At 38.2% G+C, this 20,863-nt stretch overlaps 1 protein-coding gene across 3 annotated transcripts in view; it reads left to right on the top strand.

Moving 5' to 3' along the window:
- The window catches only part of SYNE1 (spectrin repeat containing nuclear envelope protein 1), a 319,168-nt gene extending 299,260 nt beyond the window's left edge, over positions 1 to 19,908 (top strand). For 2 of the 3 annotated variants that reach the window (XM_068677107.1, XM_068677105.1), the window contains 4 exons: positions 797 to 1,009; positions 1,455 to 1,547; positions 3,382 to 3,440; positions 9,794 to 19,908. In XM_068677107.1, coding sequence (XP_068533208.1) covers positions 797 to 1,009; positions 1,455 to 1,547; positions 3,382 to 3,440; positions 9,794 to 10,034 — 606 coding nt within the window. In that variant the 3' untranslated portion in view covers positions 10,035 to 19,908. The remainder of the gene's footprint in view (positions 1 to 796; positions 1,010 to 1,454; positions 1,548 to 3,381; positions 3,441 to 9,793) is intronic. The other variant, XM_068677106.1, reaches the window with a different exon arrangement.
- Positions 19,909 to 20,863: the final 955 nt, after the last annotated feature.

Below are 20,863 nucleotides of genomic sequence, written 5' to 3'. Positions count from 1 at the left end.
CATGAAGTTCCACAATGCCAAGTACAAGGTCCTATATCTGGACCAGGGCAATCCCAAGCACAAATACAGGCTGGGCAGCAAATGGATTGAGAGCAGTCCTGATGAGAAGGACCTGGGTGTGTTGGTGGATGAGAAGCTCAACGTGAGACATCAATGTGTGCCTGTAGCCCAGAAAGCCAACTGTATGCTGGGCTGCATCAAAACCAGCATGACCAGCAAGTTGAAGGAGGTGATTGACCCCCTCTTCTCTGCTTTGTGAGATCCCACATAGAGTACTGTGTTCAGCTCTGGAGCTCCCAGCACAAGAAAGACGGACGTTGTTAGACCAAGTCTAGAGGAGGGCCATGAGAATGATCAGAGGGCTGGAGCACCTCTCCTATGAAGACAGGTTGAGAGAGCTAGGGTTGTTCAGCCTGGAGAAGAGAAGGCTCTGGGGAGACCTTATAGTAGCCTTGCAGTACCTAAAGAGGGCCTACAAGAAGGCTGGACAGGGACTTTTTTCAAGGGCATGTAACGATAGGATAGGGGGCAATGGCTTTAAACTGAAGGAGGATAGATTTAGAGTAGATACTAGGAAGAAGTTCTTTACTCAGTGAGAGGTGAGACAGTGGAACAGGTTGCCCAGAGAACCTGTGGATGCCCCATCCGTGGAAGTTTTCTCTCTTTTCTCTTTTCTTTCCATTTCATTAATTTCAATTGTCCGCTTTTGTTACTTCAAGCTTTGTTCTTCTTTTTATATTTTTCCTTCAAAAATAACTTCAATTTTTAAAAAATCTGGTGCTTGCACTTGCAATAGCAAATCAGACGTGAACTGCTGGAGTCTCAGTTGAAAGTGGCATCACTGCAAGATATGTCCTGCCAATTGCTAGTCAATGCTGAAGGCAAGGACTGCCTTGAAGCTAAAGAAAAGGTGCATGTCATTGGAAACAGACTGAAGCTCCTTTTGAAAGAGGTTATACGTCACATAAAAGACCTAGAGAAAATTCTAGACATTTCAAGTAGTCAACTGGTAAGTCATGTTTTTCTATTTCTTCCTGTTTGTTGGGCACATTTCCCACTGTTTTGGTTCTTGATGGAACCAGCCTCTTAACAAGCCTCTTCCTGTAATTAAAAGCAAATTAAAAAGTACTATTTTTAAACTGTATTGACTTTGGTAGAAAATGCTTCATCTAAAGCAATTAAGTTTTGACTACAGGCTTGATTTTCTTTTCCTTCAGGGTTAACAGAGAAAACATGTAATACTTTAATCTTAGAAAAATTGCTAACAAAACTTTATTTATTTATTTATTTAATGAATTAATTAATTTCACCAAATTAACTTTTTTCCTCCCCTTTGGAAATAACTCTGCTGGGATATCACTCTGGGATTTATTTATTTGTTTGTTTGTTTATTGAGTTTGTTTACCTGAACGGCTAGTTGATGCATTTCTGAGCTCCATTCCTTCTGAATTTAGGATTTATCCTCATGGTCTTCTGCTGATGAACTAGACACATCAGGCTCAGTGAGTCCTGTATCTGGACGAAGTACACCAAGCAGGCAGAGAACGGTAATTTCACATCATATCACATCTGCCATCAAATGGGTGGGAGCTCTGGATGTCTACAGTAGTTCTAGTCAGATGAAAGGCCCCCCTTCTCACTTGATAGGAAAGGAAATGTCATAAACCAAATAAAAAACACAGCTGCTTTCCCCAACCCTGCTGCATATCCCATCCTGCATGAAATTTGAATTAGTGAATATTATCTAAAACCAGGGCTGTCAGTGTGGTTGGTTTACCATGGTATGGCATGTTGTGTCTCTTGTATTTTGCTCTAGTGATGACAGCATCTCAAAGTCTGATCTTGTCTGGTAAAATCGATCTTCCATTTCTGTTTGGCCTTCTCTTCAGAGCTGCTTCATCGAGAACCTCAATAAATACATATATATATATATTTTTAATTTCTGATGAACATTGTAGGTCTCATTGAGACTTTCGATGAACAGCTGAATAGAGCTGAAGGACATAAACCATTGATCAAAACAGCTAGTTGAACAGGACCTAATAAATGATGGCAACTCTGGAGTTGTCTGTTTACATTGCTGGCACAAAATTCAAGAAATGTAGCAATACATGCCTAGTACTTAACACTTCCATACTCTGAGCCCAAAATGGAACTGCAATTATTTTGTCTTTTTCTGCAATTCTATTGGTTGATTACTTCACTTTTTCTTTATTTTTTAAAAAAACTTTTTTTTTTTTCCATTTTCACTTTTTGTAAAGCATCTGAGTTCTGTCTTGACAAACTGAATGGCTCTTGGATTTTTTTGTTTTGTTTTGTTTGTTTTTACATTCAGTAGTTTCCTTTTAGATGCTAGTATAAAAATGTAAAGGAATACTGGCTTTTCAAATGAAGAAACAATATAAACTTTTACATTTTATTTCAAAGGTCAATGCTTTCATATTTTAAATTTAACCTTAAATGACTAATAAAAACTGTGATATCATATGTAACTGGAGGATGTATGAGCATTGCAGGAAATGGATAAGTATCTTACCATAAAATATCTCTAAAACGTATGCAGATTTATAATAGACTTTGTCTTAACATTTTAATAAGTATTCATCTATCTATCATTTGTTAATATTTGTGTACATGACCACTTTTTCTCATTTTTGTGCATAATGTAGAGCTAATTTTTATGATTCATTGTGTCATACAACTGACCCACTGTTGGGCCTGTTTTTTCAGACTTCTACTTTTTGCACTCGCAATTTTAGAGACTGAAGTGATGATGTTTACAATTTCAGTGCCAAATACACTGATGCTATATACTGATACCAAAAATGATATCAGATTGATAATCATCTAACTGCATTAAATATTCCAGCAAATAGTTGTGAGTGCAGGAATGCACCTACAGTTACTTTGCCTTCAGAATTGTGTCGAGGGCAGTGGAGAAGAGGCCAAACACCTAGAAGGAGGCCTTTTGACTTTCTTTTTTTTGTCTTTAGGAATATTAACTTTTCACAATTGCATTTTGAAATATCTGTATTTTCCCATATTCATATCAAATTTATTTCTACTTCATATCACAAATTATATGAGCTCAATTTCTAGTGACATATATATGGTTTTGATCCTTTATATATATATATATATATAAACAGAATGGCTAAGCTGTTATTTTTTAATTCACTGTGAACATTCTAATTATTTCCATATTCAGCTAGTTGAAAAGAAAAGCCAGTTTCCTTGGTTCATGGGTATTGGTCACTTCATTTGATTTTTTTGTTTGTTTGTTTCCTTTGCTGCACTTTTAATTTAGTTTCATCGGTAGCTTGTCTTTATTTGCCTGGACTGAACATTCTTCTTTCTTTACCCCCTGTTCATTGCAAACAGCCACGGGGCAAATGTAGTCTCTCACAGCCTGGACCCTCTGTCAGCAGTCCACATAGCAGGTACCTTATTCTCCTGGTTTCCACACGCTGCTCTAGAACCCCAAGAGGATGATGAAAATTGGTCGTGATTCCTGTCAGTCCACACCAACTCTATCGGGTGGTCAGGACATAAACGAGTGAAAACTTCCCTATTATTATTAGTTTGGCTAATTCTTGAATCTCTACAGCTTTTGCTTCCCAGTAATTCCATGTAATAGACATTTATTTTTCATGTGGTGTTTACAGTCATATTTAATGATTATTTTGGCATAATTTAACCGAAATGCCAGTAGGTTCATGGCAAACACTTTTTATCATCCTCTTTACCTCTAGATATTAAATTAAGGAAGGTAATAGGCCAGTACCATCTTCTAGAATTCACAAAACCCACAGATCTGGATGAGACATACTAACATCCTTTTCTTTTCCAGTTTTTTTTTCTCCTTCCCTGAAATGTTTTGTTCAGTTTGTGGGTTTTCAGTACTTAAGACTCAAAATTAAAAGCCGGAATTTGAAGTTTTTAAAACTTGGGGTTACTTTCTCTCCCCCCGTCAGAAGACTGCATTATAATGTGCTAATACTGCCATGGCTCATGCCAAGTGCTTGCATCCGTGTATTGCTCTGGGAGCAGCACTGCCCCATCACTCTCTGACCAGTAGAGAGCAGACTTGCAGCTACAGCTTTTTGCTTTCCACCTTGTCTCCAGCAACCTGTCATCTCTGCAGCTAACAGTGCTTCTGCATTCTTTGTTGTTGTCAGTGTGATACGTGTACTTTCACTCTTTTACTGATCAAATCACTAGCCTCTATAGTTAAAAATAAAAAACAAAAGTAGCAGTAAATATGCAGGCATATAAATACACACTGTATAAAGTGGAAGTCTTTTGCTATTTCAGCATCTTATGCAACGCAAGAGGAACATGAAATAATCAGAAAGCATGATCAAAATAGATTTGTTCTTATAGTTAAGTCCCAAGTCTGATTTATTCTACATATAACATGAACTACTTCATTTTTAAACTAACTCCTGTTGAAGTGAAAGATTTAAGGTTGGAAAGAAAACATTAGATTTAATACAGTGATTGAGCAATAATCAGGCAGACAAAATATATCTTGAGAGTATTTTTTTCCCATAAGCAAAATAAAGGCTTTATTCAGCAAAATATAAATGAAGTAAAGAATAAAATACCTAAATTTAGTTGTTTACATAAACACTTCTTTAAAAAATCACAGGTATAGTTAGTCACTGTGAGCGAAGTGTCATAGTTACAAAGCCACACAGCATAGCAGATAGAACAGATGGAGTATCTTTCACTACTGCCACTGACACTAAGAAGCTGCCTTGTTTTCAGAGATTTTTTATCTTTGAAACATGATGAAATCACAGAAAATAGGTGAAATACATACACACCATTTTTCTGTCTAATGCAGAAATAATTATTTTTTTCCAACTCCAGTCTGCTATGAAGCTTGGCATTTTGTTTCTCACAGGGAATGGGAGAAGGGAGGAGTGGGGCTTTACTCTGCAGCCATTAACATCTAGAAGGAACGGAGAATGTCTTCGGCAGATAAGCATGCTTGCACTAGCAACATTGTACTCAAGCAATGTATTGTGTGCATTCTTCCACTCTCCTGTATGGTCCAACAACCTCTGTCAACCTTTTGAGAAGGTTTCTGGTTGTAGGTGTGAGCAGCTGGCTCAGAGCACAGCTAGCAATGCTTTGCAGCTTTGAGATCAACCTCTATTCTAGCAGTGGCAATGGCGCGGCACCTTTCAGATCAAGTCTCTCCAGCACTGTTTATTAACACATCTTGTAGCGATACAACACAATGTTCAATTTGTCATTCAGACAAGCATGGAATACGAATGAGTCACTACTGAATAGGAAACTTAATCAAATGCGCAAGCCAGACAGGTTGTGGTTGAAGTATAATGTGGTTTTAACTGATAAAGTAGTACAAGCTGTCACTGTGTTCTTTAATATTTTGACATGCCTCTGATCAGAGTACTTTGTGTTTGATCTTGCACTGGATCAGCAAACCCTGTTACAGTTTAGTATACAGGAGAAATAAAGTCAATTTTAAAATGTTTATCACATAGAGGATTGTGAGGGAAAGCTCATTTAAAAATTAGAGGGACTGTGTTTTCTGTATAACAAATGTGATATCATTTTGCCTTCCCTATTATCACAGCGAAAAAGAAAAGCAACCATAGTGTGGTGCTAAGCAAGGTATACGTTTAAACTAGATGTTACATTGTGGATTTAATTAAATGCTGATTCAAGAGGTATTAGTAATGCTGTACTAAGTAGGAAAAGCAAATCCAAGAATCAACTTCTCTTCCTTCATCAGTTTAATAGAGCTGTCGTAAATGCACACCTGGATCTGTGCCTGTGGATTTTCTGAAATGATTCAAATGTTAAAAAGATTAAAATAATTGTTCAATTTGCTCAGGAGTGTTTACATTGTCTCTCTTGAGCAGCTCTATTCAAGTCTTGGCGCCACAGTGCCAACCTCCATTTCCTGCTCTCCACAAGCCTCCCCAGATGACTACTAGGTATTTAAATGTCACTTGCTGTTCCTGGAGCATACCAGGCCACAGCAGTCTTCATGGCTTTAGCCACGTAATGTCGTTCAAACACGAGCTTTTCATTTACATGTAGATTACCATGGCTCTTCCTGTTTTCTCCCTCATTCTCACTTAGTGCCTGTTATTTTAACTTCATATTTATTTAACTCCAAATTTATTATTCAACTTCATATTTAACTTCTGTGAGCTTGAATTCATCTTTCAGAAGTATGATAACTAAATAATACCAACTTCTCTAGGTGAGGTCTGACTCATGCCATATAGAACATCATTAAATCAACCCCGTTCTCTTCTGGAAGTCTTGAACTGAAATTTTGAAATTGTTTTTGTCCCCTTTCACTGTTATGTTGCAGCATTGGATTTTGGTTATTTGTCAAATAACAGCTCTATATTTCTTTCTTCACTATCACAGAGTGTTAGCTTCCAAATGTTTTTTGGAAGCTTTTGCAGAAGTTTTTATTTCTACCTTGCATACTGTACTCTTAAACTCCTTTTCCTACTTCTTAAGTGTATTTCTGATCTCTGGAGTCAGTTCTTTCTTTGCAATAAGCTAATCCTATTTTGTATTTGTAAAGACTTCCAACTTCTGTCATAGAAATGAATTTTGCTGTTCTTATATTTTGTGCAGTAGTCTTTTCATAAATATATTAAACCAAGGCTCATCCTTGATTAACTCCAGTAATAACATCCTACTAGCCCAGTACTGCCACTCTCAACATAAGACTGTTGTCTGCATTCCATTAGTCAATTCCCCATTAAATTCAATTTAGTTATTCCTATCATTTGCCTGAATGACAAATTATTCTGTTATAATCTTTCAGATGTTTACTGCAATCCAGATAGATTAGTTCAACCATATTTTCATTGTCCAAAATAAATAAATAAATAAATAAAATCAGTCATCATTAAATGCAGGTACTCATCTGAGCTGAAATTAGACTTCAATTTGCCCATCTGATCTACAGCCTGGTAAATTAGCTTCTCCTCTCTTGAAATGCTTCAGAAAGAGTTCCAATTTCTCTGATATTAAAAACTCCCAAAGTAAGGGTAACTATTGCTTGCACTTCTTAGGTTAATGTATGAGATTTCTTGACATGAAGAAGCTTACATCTGGCCAGGTCTGCAGCTGTGCCTCCTTCTTTGTTGAGTTAGCAGGAATTATGTATGGAATGAGTAGCAGGTGGTCTTCCTTGCATCCAGAAACAGCATCCTGTGTGATAAATGGTGGAGCAGTCAGAAGAGAGAGCAGAAGATGCAAGCTCAAGAGAAAGAAATTGCATTTTTTTCTCCAAACTGGCATACAATCCTTCAGCTTTCCCTTCTCCTGCTGGAGTAGATACGAGTTCTGCCTCTCACCAATAGTAAGCCTTTTTGTTAACAATGTATGGATATTTTTAACCATCTCTTCTTACCAAATCCATTAAACACTCTAAACTGAGCATTCCATTTTTCAATTATGTCCATTACAGAGGAGTACCTGCAATAAACAGTGACAGTACAGCACTTGAACATTTTAGAATTTACCCTCTGAAGATGTTTTCATAATGATTCATTATTTGCTTTGTTGAATTGTTCCCATGCAGTATTAGAAACTGTTGTTCAACACCCTACTTCACTGCAGAGAAAGAGTTTCAATATACTTTGCCATGAACTGTTTTAATTTTTGAAGGAGAATCTATGTTCCTTGCTGAGACCAGCCATGCAGTTTATACAGTTCAACTCTTTTTCCTGTCTGTTGTTTTTATTTTTTGTTTATTTTGTGTTTTTTGGTTTTTATTTTGTTTTATTTTAGTAAATCACAAAGCAAAAAGTGCTGGATTGTGCTACAGCAACATTAGGAAAAGATTTAATAATAATAATAACAACAACAACAAGGTAGATGCTGACTTTGCCTTTTGATTCTGCTTTTTAGAAATTTCTTTTCTTTACTCATTATGAAACAGCAGTTACCAACTGCAGAAATGCAACCTTTTTTGATTGGGATTAACAACATATGTACAGTGAGAGCCTTGTAAATAGGTGGACTATGCAATCAAATGCTTGGAAGGTAATTAAGCACTCCTTGTTCCCTTTGTTCCTACCTCAGCCCATTAATTTTCTGTCTTGGCATTCTTGGACAGTAGAAGTCCCGATCTAATTGAACTTTAATATGGAATGCTCTGATGCTGTTAAATGTGCCATATCCTTTCAATGTGTTCTTTATAATACATGATCTTGCATAATTCAACAAGCAGCTTTCCATCCGGGCTACAATAACGTGGATTCAAACAACATGTGATCTGTTGTTTTGATCATCCCTCCATCCTGGGATATTTAGGTCAAGTTAATCGTTTAGCTTTCCTGAAGTGCTGGAGTTTGTTTTGTTTTGAATTGTTCTTGTTTTATGACAGTCTTATTTCTGTCTGGCTTTCTTGAAGTCTTCACAATGGAATGATACACATGTATGAACAAAATAATCTCAAGCACAGGAAGAAGTTTTTTCCTGAACATGTTGAAAGGTGGCCCTTGCCAAGCCTCATATAGTTTTTGAAGATGATTTTTTGGTTTTTGTATGCTTTCTCACATGGATTTGGATTTATCTGTGAGACAAGATCAAAAGGATAAAGAGATCAAGAAACCATCAAGACTTGCTTGACTGGGGAGCATTTGACCTCAGCAGACCTGATCTTCCATACCTTTAAGTTGAGACTAAGTGCATCTTTATGAATATTTTTCTCTCTTAAACCCTAGCAAACTATAGGTTTTCTGGAGCTTCACAACCACAGCAGCTACGCATATGGTTTGTAGCAACATATTTATCGCAAAATTCATGACATAACGTTTCAATGGAAGGTTTCTTGAGACTAATGATTTGAAGGCCCGAAGTTCTTCCATTTTTGCCTAGTGCTAAAATACAATACTTTACCATGCCATTTAATTAGCACACTCAGATAACCCATGTTCTGATATCAACTTGCATAATCTCTCTTTTGAGTGTTCCACTTACCTCAAAACCCGTTGTCTATGTATTAGAGCTCTGTCAGTTTCAGTGAGAAGGGAAAATGTGAAATCTGCTTCTTTATCCTTTATTAAAAATGTATTGGATTTGTGTGCTTAATTTGAAGTGACCCATTAGAAATGTTTGGAAATGTCTCCTATGGATTTCTGATAGATATGTGCCATTTCAAGACAGATCCATAGACACAAGGGATGCAATCACTCAGATGTCCTGTCAGTTTAGCAAATAAGATTTTAACTGCTGATCCAATGCAAGATTTAAAATACAATGTGCTTTGTAGAAAATGAGTCCCCATTGCCTGAAGATTGGTGTATTAATTAACTGAATATTGATTTAACAGTATCTTATTGCATTATACACTTGTGGATAGTATAAAAAGAAATTAATTTAGAAACTTCTGCAACCAAATACAGTTGCCATTTTAAATGAAGAGGATTTTTTTTTTTTAGGCAGTGTGCAGTAAGCATATGTGATAAGTATGTCCCACTTTTTATTTTCCCCTTCTCTAGAGCACAGTTAAGTGTAGAGTCTTCCTCATAACTGATGAAGGGGCTGTGGTGTCACAAAGCCCATTCCATTGTGATTATTTGTTTTTTTTTTTTTTCTTATCCAGTGTAAAAACATGGGGTCTTTTAAGACAGCTGGGGAAATAGCATGTTCAGTGAAAGACACCTCTGCTGTTGTCAGAGTGTACAAATCCTAAACCAGCCTTCAGGGACAGCTGAGTATTTCAGTGCAACCTCTGCTGAAGTAATGTCTTATTCACCTGTCCATCTTCTTTTCTCAGGTCCATAAGAGGTGGCTCAGGTTCCTCCCCTTCTGAGGCTGGGCCAGCATGGCAGCACCCATCCTTCTTCCTCAGAGTCCTCAGAGCTGCTCTGCCACTTCAGCTCCTTTTGCTGCTCCTGATCGGGCTGGCTTGCCTGGTGCCGATGACCGAGGAGGACTACAGCTGTACTATGGCCAATAACTTTGCCCGCTCTTTCCACCCCATGTTAAAATACATGAATGGTCCACCTCCATTATGAAGTTGTGATACAGCAGGCAATCTTGCTGGAGTACTGGCTAGGTGGCAGGATGGTTTTAAAGGGCGACAGGACTCAGTGTTGCAGCTTAACCTGTCTGCTGCAGCCACCACTGTGTCCATACCATGCTCTACTGGCACTCAGACAATAACAAATCAGTATATCAGTACCAAACTACGCAACATATTACCTGAGTAGCATTACTTCAGTATTTGCATCCAGGGCACTAAGGAAGATGTGATGTAAGTAAGGGAAATGTTCTTTTGTCCAGCATTCTGGATCTTTTAGCCACTTTATACCCAGGCCATTGCCCTGTACTATGCATAGCCAAGGACTTGATACTGTAGATCCTTTCCTGTGTGCTGCTCTATATGAGCTATTAGCCTGTATTTGTTAAATAACTTCTCAGTATCTACAGTATGCAAAATAACTAATGCTTAAGAAATTTTAGAGCATTTGTATCATACAATTTTAAAGGATCTTGTATGGCACTGTATTATTCCCTGTGATTTCTGTTTTGGGCATGGTGATCTAACCTTTGCTTTGGATGTACAAGGTGTAAATCTGAGAAGCACTTTTTTAAGGTTTAAAAAATGGATGTAATAAATGAGATCATAAAAAAGTTTTATGAGGAAAAATGTTGAATGTCAAGTTGAAAAACAAAGAACATATTTATGTATGTACAGTTTGCTAAAACAAGTTTTGTTTGTATTCATTTCTTTGCATTTATTGTAGATACCATAAAATATTTTGTCTACGTGCTTTTTAAGGACAACTATGAAAACCTCTAAGTTTAGAATGAGATATGTATGGTATAAAAAAAATAGAAAACATTCATATGCTGCACCTCTAAGAAATTAAAAATGCTGTAACAATTTAACAGTATTGGCTATCTGTTAGAATAAAATCATCTGGAAAATGTGACAAATGGTAATTTACATGGGAAAGTGTTACATAAATTGTACAGTATCACTAGTTGAACTTCAGCATTTGGAGGATCCAAAATAAAGCTCCCTTTTCAGATAAGTGTAACATTTTCCTGGAAAAGATTTTGTACATCAACAAAATTCTTCAGTGTCTGAGACCTAGACTTAGATTGACACAAGTATATATTCTTCTCAAGACCTAGTTTCCTTCATTGGTATTCAGGATTTATGCTAGGCTAGATTAGTAGCTATAATCACTGATTCTGAGCAGACAAAAATAAATAATATACTTTCACGGTATAAAAATGAGCTATTATTTGCAAGAAGTCTGACAGATTCATGAAATTGACCTTTCTTCTCTTTTCTGATATCAGTTTCTATGGTAACATAATGTATGTCAATGGTAATCAATGCACCTACATTCATAATTTGGTAGTTCACTCACCTTTGACAGGTTAGTCCAGATCTCTGCATTCTTTAGACATCCTTTCATCAGCTGGTCCTTGTTTTCAGTATCTAATTTTTTTGTTGAAAGCTGTTTTTTTTTCTTTTTTAAAATAGAGAATTATTGAGGATAAAAAGAGTAATTTAGTGAGGAGGATCTAAGGCTGTCTCTGAATTCTATTCCTCATTCTACTGTTGGTGATCTCATGGAAGCAGATGTTATCTAACGGGTAGTAGATAGCCTGTGATTATTAAACTATGAAAGAAAGTTTTATCTGCATAGCTGTCTGTTGAAGGAACCAGGAAAAAAGGTCACAGGTGAGACCTGTGTTAATTTCTTACAGTATTTAAAAATGGAGGGAGTTTTGAAGGCAGATGGTTAGGGGCGAGAGGGGAGTGCAAAGAAGAGAGTTCTATTTGAATGATGTCAGATTCAATTAATAAAGTACTCTAAAATATAAAAGGTAGCACCTGGCCTGCTTTGACCTGCAACCTGACATTTGAATTTTGCCAGCAATTTTACCATTCAGTAGTCACAATTTCCTAAAGTCTCTGTATGCATATATGACCCATTCAGAACTGAACTTTTTACCTTTTGACCCAACCCCTTCTTTGCAGCTTTGCGTCTGTCACTATTGTTGACAGTTTGTCATCTTTAGCTTCCCCCTTATCTCTGTTTTTCTGTTGTTTGTCCCCAGTAGTTAAAACATGAGTTTCTTGTAATAACCTGAACATATGAGGGTCCATCAAACTTTCTCCTGTACCTGGATGGCCTCTAACTCCAGAAAGCAAGATGCTACTGTGTTTCAAAAACTGCTGGGAAGCCCTGCTTTACAGACCAGCAGTGTGAACTGTTTGCTTGTTTTGGATGGTGTTATTGATCTTCTTCTTACGTGTACCTCCTTGACTCTTGCCCTTGCTGCCCTGTAGCTTATGTCTGAAGTGCAGAATGGATGAAAAAGAGAGCCTTGCTTATTGGAAGTTACAGAAGAAAGCAGAAGAGGTTTTTTTGTTGTGGTGGTTTTTGATTATTTATTCTTGTACTCAGCTTCATCCATGATCGTTTTGATTCCTTACTGCATTTATTGTCCTCGGAGAAGATTTTTCAGGTAGTTTAATATAAGTAGAAAAGGGTAAAGTTGGTGGAGACTAACATATATATTGTATATATACATATGTATATATATTTTTTTCCATGCTGATTGTCTAGGGAGAGCAGAATCCCTTGGTCAGCTGTTACAGCTGTTTCCACATTTCTGGCTTTCTGTTCCTTCACACTCTGTGTTACTCAGTGCTGTAATAGTCATCTTCCTCTCTATTCCTAGCTTCTTCTCTCCTTAGTGCTGTGGCCATTATTAACTACATCATTTTTCCACATTTCCTCCTTCAGCTAAAACTGCCATTTTGCCAACTGGCTTTCTGCATGTCAATCATTTATCTGCAGATTCCTTTTATCTCCCCCTATCCCTAGCCTTTGTCATTCAAATACTTGCTTTCAGAAGGTTTCACCAACAGATTTTGCTTTTTTTTTTCTAAATAACTTCAGCAAGCTTTTAGGGTTCTTCTAATTATAAGGTCCTCTCAAACCATAACAACCGTTCTACAGGCTACTACCTACAGAAAATGACAGTTGCTCAGTTGTTAAAGAATTAAAAGGCTATGCAAGGGAGTTTTGAAAGTAAAGTGGTTACAAAAAATGGAGTAGTATGAGTGCATCCACATATACACACGTATATAATGGCAGAAAGCAGTCTTCAGGAATCTTTGTTCTTCTGTTGTACACAGTGAGAAGTGATAGATGTCCCTGAAAGTGTGAGATGAAAGGACAGCGTTGTAATCAGATCAGAGGGACTGCAATGGTATGAGAGGTCTGAAGCCATCATATTGCATGATAATGACTTATTTTTGAATTCAGCAAAATGAGTATTCTGGGTGACTTTCAAAGATGGGGGGAGACTGAAGGGACATATGCAAGAAAGTGAGACTGCAGCAAAGTAGCCAGGTGTGGTTGTCTCTAGTACTGCTGTTTTGTTATTTAGAAAGCTACAGACTTCTGCAAAATTTGTCTCTCTCAGTGTAGCTTTCTCTTTTGATGGTCTGAATGCCACACCCACTTCCCTTAGACTTAGGGAAGAACAGCCTTTTGTCTATAAAAGAAAGGCAGAACTTTTGCACCTCATTCATCACAGTGGAGTCTGGGGAAGTAGTCACTAAAACTGGGGAAGTGGTGGTGGGCAGAATGGTTCCATCTTGTTCATAATGGTCATGCCTTCTTCTTTCCTCTCCCATGAACATGAAATGTTTGGTCTAGGAAGACTGAGAAAAAAAGTGATGAGCTGCAGAAGGACTAGAGGTTAACCTCATTAAAGAGGTAGGGCATAGCTGATGTGAGATCATAGGAACTTTTCATAATTAATTGATAATGAATTCATAATGCCACAGACCTGGAAAACACCTATTTGTAAATCCTGCACCTCCTCAAGTATAGGAAGGTCAGATTGTGAGCTGCCTCAAGGGAATCATAGGAAGTTTGTGATAGTATGTTAAGGGTCTCTTGAGTGCCAGCTCAAGCTTCTTACTTTCTAGTTTTCAATCTCAACTCTAGACAAAGTTTCCATCTGAACAGTTAAAGTGGTTTGAGAAACAGATTCCTCTAAAAGGAATTCCCAGCCCTGAACTGATTCCATTATGACTTCAAATGTGTTTTTGCAGAACTAGATCATGATCCTAAGAACTGGCACAAAGCAGTGAAAGCTGAAACAAATGCCCACAGGATGCCCAAACTTCACAGGATCCCATTAAAGCAAAAATCATTCAATAAGTAGCAGTGGCTTGAAGATCTAGCTTGAATTGCAAAGCTCAGTGCGGTATCAACATATGCATTAATCAGCATAGCATGAACTAGGGTTAATGGGGCAAGTGTAGGGGGAAAAAAGCACACCCAGAATACCCTCATCTAGCTCCAGCCCCCTGCCATGGTCAGGGATGCTACCCACTAGATCAGATTACTTAGGGCCTCATCTAACCTGGCCTTGAACACCTCCAGGGATGGGGCATCCACAGCTTCTCTGGGCAACCTATGCCAGTGCCTCACCACACTCTGAGGGAAGAATTTCCTCCTAACTTCTAATTTAAACCTCCCCTCTTTCAGTTTAAAATCATTCCCCCTTGTCCTTATCATTATCTACCTGAGTAAAATGTTGCTCTCCATCTCTTTTATAATCCCTCTTTAACTATTCAAATGCTGCAACAAGGTCTTCCCAGAGCCTTCTCTTTTTCGGGCTGAACATCACTAGCTCTCTTAGCCTTTCTTCATAGGAGAGGTTCTCTATCCCTTTGATCATCATCATGGCCCTCCTCTGGACCCATTGTAACAGGTCCACAGCCTTCTTGTGCTGGGGACCCCAGACCTGGATGCAATATTCCAAGTGGAGCCTAGTGGAGACTTAGGTGTAAACAAACTTTTTGAGAAACACACAAAGTGGAGTTTGAAATGCCCTGTGGTTGAGATGCCCTTTTTCTAAAGCACCTCAGCTACTTGGAGTCTGCCAATAGGAGGGACTGAAGTTTAGTAACATGCCTTGAGCCTTGGCTGCAAAGCATAGGAAAACATGATACAGGAGCCACTGAAATCTGGGTCCAAGGCATGTGTTCAGGCCTAAAGAAAGTGCATGTAGACTCTGCATCTTGAGGAATGCCACTCATTGCTATATTATATCTTTCCCTTTTTCCATTGTAGATAAATGCAGCAGCTGCTGACATGCTGTAATCATCCCTGCAGCTTTATGCATCTTGTAACTGTGAACCCTACTTACCAGGCTTGAAGTTACCTCATAAACAGTGGGTGTTTAAAGGTGTAATGGAAACTATTACCTCAGTAACTCCAGAATGTGTAGTAATATCAAGACATCATCTGCTCTATACTTATAACGATAAAAGTGCAAAATAATGAGCTCTATTTTCCCTGAGCTTACAGCACCTTTTTATGTAGTTTAATTTGTGGGCTGTGCTTTACAAAATCCAAAGGGCAATATTTAGTAATGTCTGCTGGTGTTAGTACAAGTGATCTGAATACGACAGAAATAGTGTACCTTTGTTGCTCATAGCTGTGAACCTGATGATAACCATTGCCTATCCTCTCACTCTGTTCCAACAGTGGTAACAGCTTCATTCTGCATCACATCAATAGTCAGTCTCCACTAGTTTGCCATCCTTCCAGTCCCCCTGTAAATCCAATTCCCCTGTGAATACATGTAGTTTGGCCTTTTCTTCTTAGAGCTTTCTCCAACAGCTGGTCATTGAACCAGGACAAAGCACTTGAGAATGTTGTATGAATGATCACCCCCACCCCTCTTAAGTCTTGTGCTTTTTGTGGTTGAGAAATCTGTTTACAACTGATAGCATCTCTCCACATGATCATCATCATCATGTGCATCTGAGTGCATGTTCAAAGGCATAACAGAAACTCAGTTCTCACACTCTTCAAACTACAGATCCTATCAGGATTTAGTGAGTATTGGATGATTCTGGGAGATAAGAGCAGAGTTGAGAAGAAGAAATGCAGACTGCAACTGCAGAATTCAACAGAACCAGTTATTGCCTATGCTGGGGAAGGGGAGAGTTGGAACACTTATCTTGTGTGTTGGGGGAAAAAGGGTCCACCTTATATTCAGAGGTTTCACTACAGAAGGCTTCAGCCCAGTAACCTTGATGCCACCTTACTTAATTATAAGAATCTGAATTCTATTAAACAATTTCTCTAAAAACAGACAGGTTCTGAACAGCTGTGATTTTTATTGTTTGCTTAATGTGGTATTCAGAAATAGAAATGGTCAAACCTGCTTGGTTCGTTAAATACCTATTTAAAGATCTGAGGTATACCAAATTGACTTGACCACAATGAGGTCTGAATAAAACAATAGCACATTTAACGTTTGGAAGAGTGAGGAGGCTTGTTGTCCACTTCCTGTAACAGAGGTGGCAGGTAATTTAAGCCATTGTCTCACGGGGTCCCCTGACCATTGGACTGCATGTTAAAACACACGGTTGCAATTCAGTTTTAACTCCTTCAGTTAAACTCAAAGCATTGTGCAGTCAGGTGTGCAGACCGTGGGGGCAAAGCAAGAAGAAACTGCAGAACTGAAGTTTTCTTTTTTTATTATTTTCAGGTTTAATGTAAATGAAAAATAATCCTGCAAAGGCAGACTGGAACTCAAACTTTTCTGGTCTCATAAATGAACTTTTAGGCTTTGAAGTGTTCTACTGTAAGTCTCACTGCAAAGTTGGTAGCATTTTTTACTTTCCTCTACAGTACAAGGTTCTTGTTTTACCTTTCTGTGGACAACATGTACTCAAGAGGTGGGTAGAAAACAAGAGAAGCAGCTATCATGAAGCAAATCTTCCTGCCTTAGCAAGGGGCATTTGGTCTTGGTTTGTACAAGGCCTAAATATCCTACAGTCCCAAACACAGAATCATAGAATCATAGAATATTCCGAGTTGGAAGGGACCCATAAGGATCAAGTCCAACTCCTGGCGCTGCACAGGTCTACCCAAAAGTTTAGACCATGTGACTAAGTGCACAGTCCAATTGCTTTTTAAACTCAGACAGGCTTGGTGAAGTGACTACGTCATTGGAGAGCCTGTTCCAGTGTGCAACCACCCTCTCGGTGAAGAACCTCTTCCTGATGTCAAGCCTAAACTTCCACTGCCTCAGCTTAACACCATTCCCACGGGTCCTATCACTGGTGTTTACAGAGAATAGGTCACCTGCCTCTCCCCTCCCGCTCTCAAGGAACTTGTAGACCGCAGTGAGGTCCTCCCTAAGCCTCCTCTTCTCCAGGCTGGAAAGGCCTAGTGCCCTCAGCTGCTCCTCATAGGTCTTCCCCTCTAGGCCCTTCACTATCTTTGTGGCCCTCATATGGACACTCTCCAACAGTCTAATGTCCTTTTTGTACTGTGGTGCCCAGAATTGCACACAGTACTCGAGGTGAGCCTGTACTGCAAAATCTGGCTATAATAAAACACTGAAAGTACAACCTTTCCTCACATGCACATTTTTCAGCTGTCTGAAATGGTAACATATCGGAATGTTGCACAAATGTGTAGGAATGGAAAACAGAAGATAAATTTTATATCACCTACATGCATGAAAAATGAAAACATTATCAGAGTGACACCTAAATACTCCAACACACAGCTCTTACGGGGACATGAGAATAGGTTAGGCTTGTCTCTGGTGAGATAAGTGCCAAATGTTATTATTTTGATGGTCAATGGTCCTGAAGACTTCATGTGCATTTTTACATTTAGGCTTCTGTATCTGCAGGATATCATGGTGAATAATAGTAATTGGAGGCTGACTGGGCATAAGAAAGACCATGTAAGCAGTGCCCTTATGCTGGCATACTTTCTCTGTGAACACTGCTGCTAAGTCTTTTTTACATTTGGATTTTTTTCTCCACTGCCTGGGTAGTGGAGATAATGTTACTACAATGAGCAAAGAGATGCAAGACTTAGCCAGCCTAAGGAAGAGCTTTTCCATGGGGCTTTTAATGCAGCAGTATCTGAATGAAAAGAACAAGTTCATCATTTAATTTTTAAGAATAGTCTTTACAGTTGCAACATGTATAATTGAATCTATTTATTTTATTTGTATGTTTATTGTATTTGCTTCATGCTCTGTCTCGGCTGTCTGACTGAGAACACCAAGCTGTAGCCCGTGAAGAAGCTCTTAACATTGCACATTAAGGAGATTGCCTTAATTGACAGAAAAGTAAAAGCCATCAGGTATGTTCCTCAGTTATGCATTAACTATGCCATACCTTTCTAATTACTTAAATGGAATAAAATATGCCAGACCAAGACACACATCACTCACATATTTGGAAAGAGAGGAAGCAAGTGTGTGGCAGGGAGCCCACTGAAGGTGGCTGTGTGCATGTACATGGGCTCCCCCACGGGAACAACCTTTGGAGAAGTCAGCTGTTCTGCAAAGGTTCGTGTATGTGGTGAGGGAAGAAGAGTGGTAAGACCAGTAAAGGTGAGCTAGGAGTTTCAGCTGCAAGAGTTCTTCAGTGAAACAAGAAACAATTTGTCATTACTGCCTAATTTCTCACATGACTTCAGCCAACAGACATAAGAAATCAGGAATGAGGCTGGCTCCCGGCTGGGGACATGTGCCCAGTAACTGACAGCAGAGTCCCTTTTCCTGGTGGGTTTTTCCTGTGACAGAGTGAAGCAAGTTGACATCCACCAGCTTCCGTCACAAAAGACACATGATGGGAGGGAATGAAGACTGAGCCAGGGTCTTCACTGTGGTGCACACCATCAAGACCAGAAGTAACAAGCACAAATTAAAACATAAGAAATTCCATCTGAACATGGCAAAACACTTTTTTTGTCGTTGTTGTTCTTTCTGCAAGGGTGGTCAAACACCAGATCAGGTTGCCCAGAAAGGTTGTAGAGTCTCCTGTTGTGGCTAATCAAAACTCAACTGGATATGGCACTGAACAGCATATGCATGGCATGTGATGCAGCTCTGAGCCAGGTGTTGGTCTAGACAATCTCCAGAGGTGCCTTTCCAGCTCTCCTGTTCTGTGATTCTGTATGGTCATTTTGTGCTCTGGAAAGAGGTGGTCAAAGGACTGCCTAATCTCAGGTGCTATGCACTGTCTTGATGCTTCAAATTGGTATGATTTAGGCAGGTATAAATATGCTCAGACTTAAACTGTTTGGTTTTTAAATGAACAGTGACGGGTCTTTGATTTTACAGGAGTATTCTGTGTTTCAGCTGCTTCTGTGGATTGGACCTGTGAATTGAGAATCATAGCGAAGCAGTCATCGTTAACCAGTTCTCCATGAACTATAGGGGCATTTGACCTAAGTGTTCATTTGGTCCAATAGATAGAAAATTGTATAAAGCCCTTGAATTTTGTGAGCTTGTGAGTCTGCATTTAAACCAATCTTATTACTCTGAGCACATGTATGGGTGCGATTTGTTCAAATTACTCTGGCTCACTACTGGTAGCCAAAGTAGCAACTCTCAGTCAAGTTATTTACCATGGAAGCATATTGCAAAAGTCATGATTTTGAACTATTGGGAACTATTGGTCAGATACTATTTAAAGCCCAACAAACCCCAGCTTCCTATGGGATTATAAATTTGCATTCATGCTTGAAAAGCTGTAGGGTGAGGTTTCATGTGTACATGTATATCATGTATATAATGTATCATTTAGCTAGTTACTGGAAAACAATAAGTAGAGGAACAGATTTAAAAACAAACAAACAAAAAAAAACTATGTAAATGATAACAAATGAAATAATTTTCTCTGGTTAATTCTTTATTTTGACATCAAATACAGTGAAAATCTTGCACCATCCAGGTAGCCTATCAAATTTTTCATTTAGACTCTGTAAGTTTTTAGGTGCAAAACAAAGAAAGAAAGAGGAAAAAAAAAAAAAAAAAAAAAAAGAATAATAAAACAAAAAAACTCACCAAAACAAAGACATCAATAATTTCATATGCATCAGTGAAAGAACAGAATACTTCAACAAATACATTATGGCATCTGAGCCTATATCAAAGAAAGGGCTTTCCATTGACAGACTACATAGTGCACACAAAAGCATTAGTTTTATATACAATAAGGTGATACATAAAGTGGCTTGTTAATGCAAGTCTCATGACCAGCAGTCTATCCCTTCATTTTCCAATGGGCACTTTCTGAAGAAACAGACATATAATTATAGGCACACAGGAGTACAGAGCATACTAATTTGCAAGATGGCAGCATATACATTTTAGTTTTATTTGTTTAGGCACATCTGAATGCAAAAGATTTTTTTTTAGCTTTTTTTTTTTTTTTTTTTTTAAACACGATGGAAAACGGAATACCCCTCTGAGCAACAATCATTTTGAAAACAATTATCAGGGTATAAGGCTATCTACATTTGAAAGATGAAAGAGAATTGTAAGTAGAAAGGGTAGGACATTAATGTTAGGGAAATATTAATTTAAAATTCTCAGATTAATTTGAGATTATGTTATAGTTGCAGGTGGCAGCAAAGACTGGTTTGTATTACAATACCATTGGTAACATGACCCCTCCTTTAGATATGCTGAATTTCTGTCTGTAAAACTATATTATGGTTGCAAATAGGATTGAAAAAGGCCATCTGTTTATTTGGGGAAAGAAATGCACTTCACATAAATTCAGCTAGAATACTTTATATATAAAATCCCATTGGCTTTAGGTTGGCTTGCATGCTAATTTTAAAGTAGCATTTTATATATACAAGATAGGTTTGCCATATTGCAAAGTCTGTGGTAATACTCATACCCTAGTGAGGCAGAATTTTTACATTGCTGGTAGTTTGTTTCATTTTAAACATTTAGCTCAACACTTAACAAATCAGTCAGCCTCAATTGGGGTCGATAGGGATTCCAATTAAAATCCTGT

The sequence above is a fragment of the Anas acuta genome, chromosome 3, assembly GCF_963932015.1.
Source record: "Anas acuta chromosome 3, bAnaAcu1.1, whole genome shotgun sequence".
In the NCBI taxonomy this organism is placed as follows: Eukaryota; Metazoa; Chordata; class Aves; order Anseriformes; family Anatidae; genus Anas; species Anas acuta.
This window is presented reverse-complemented; position numbering and strand designations above follow the sequence as displayed.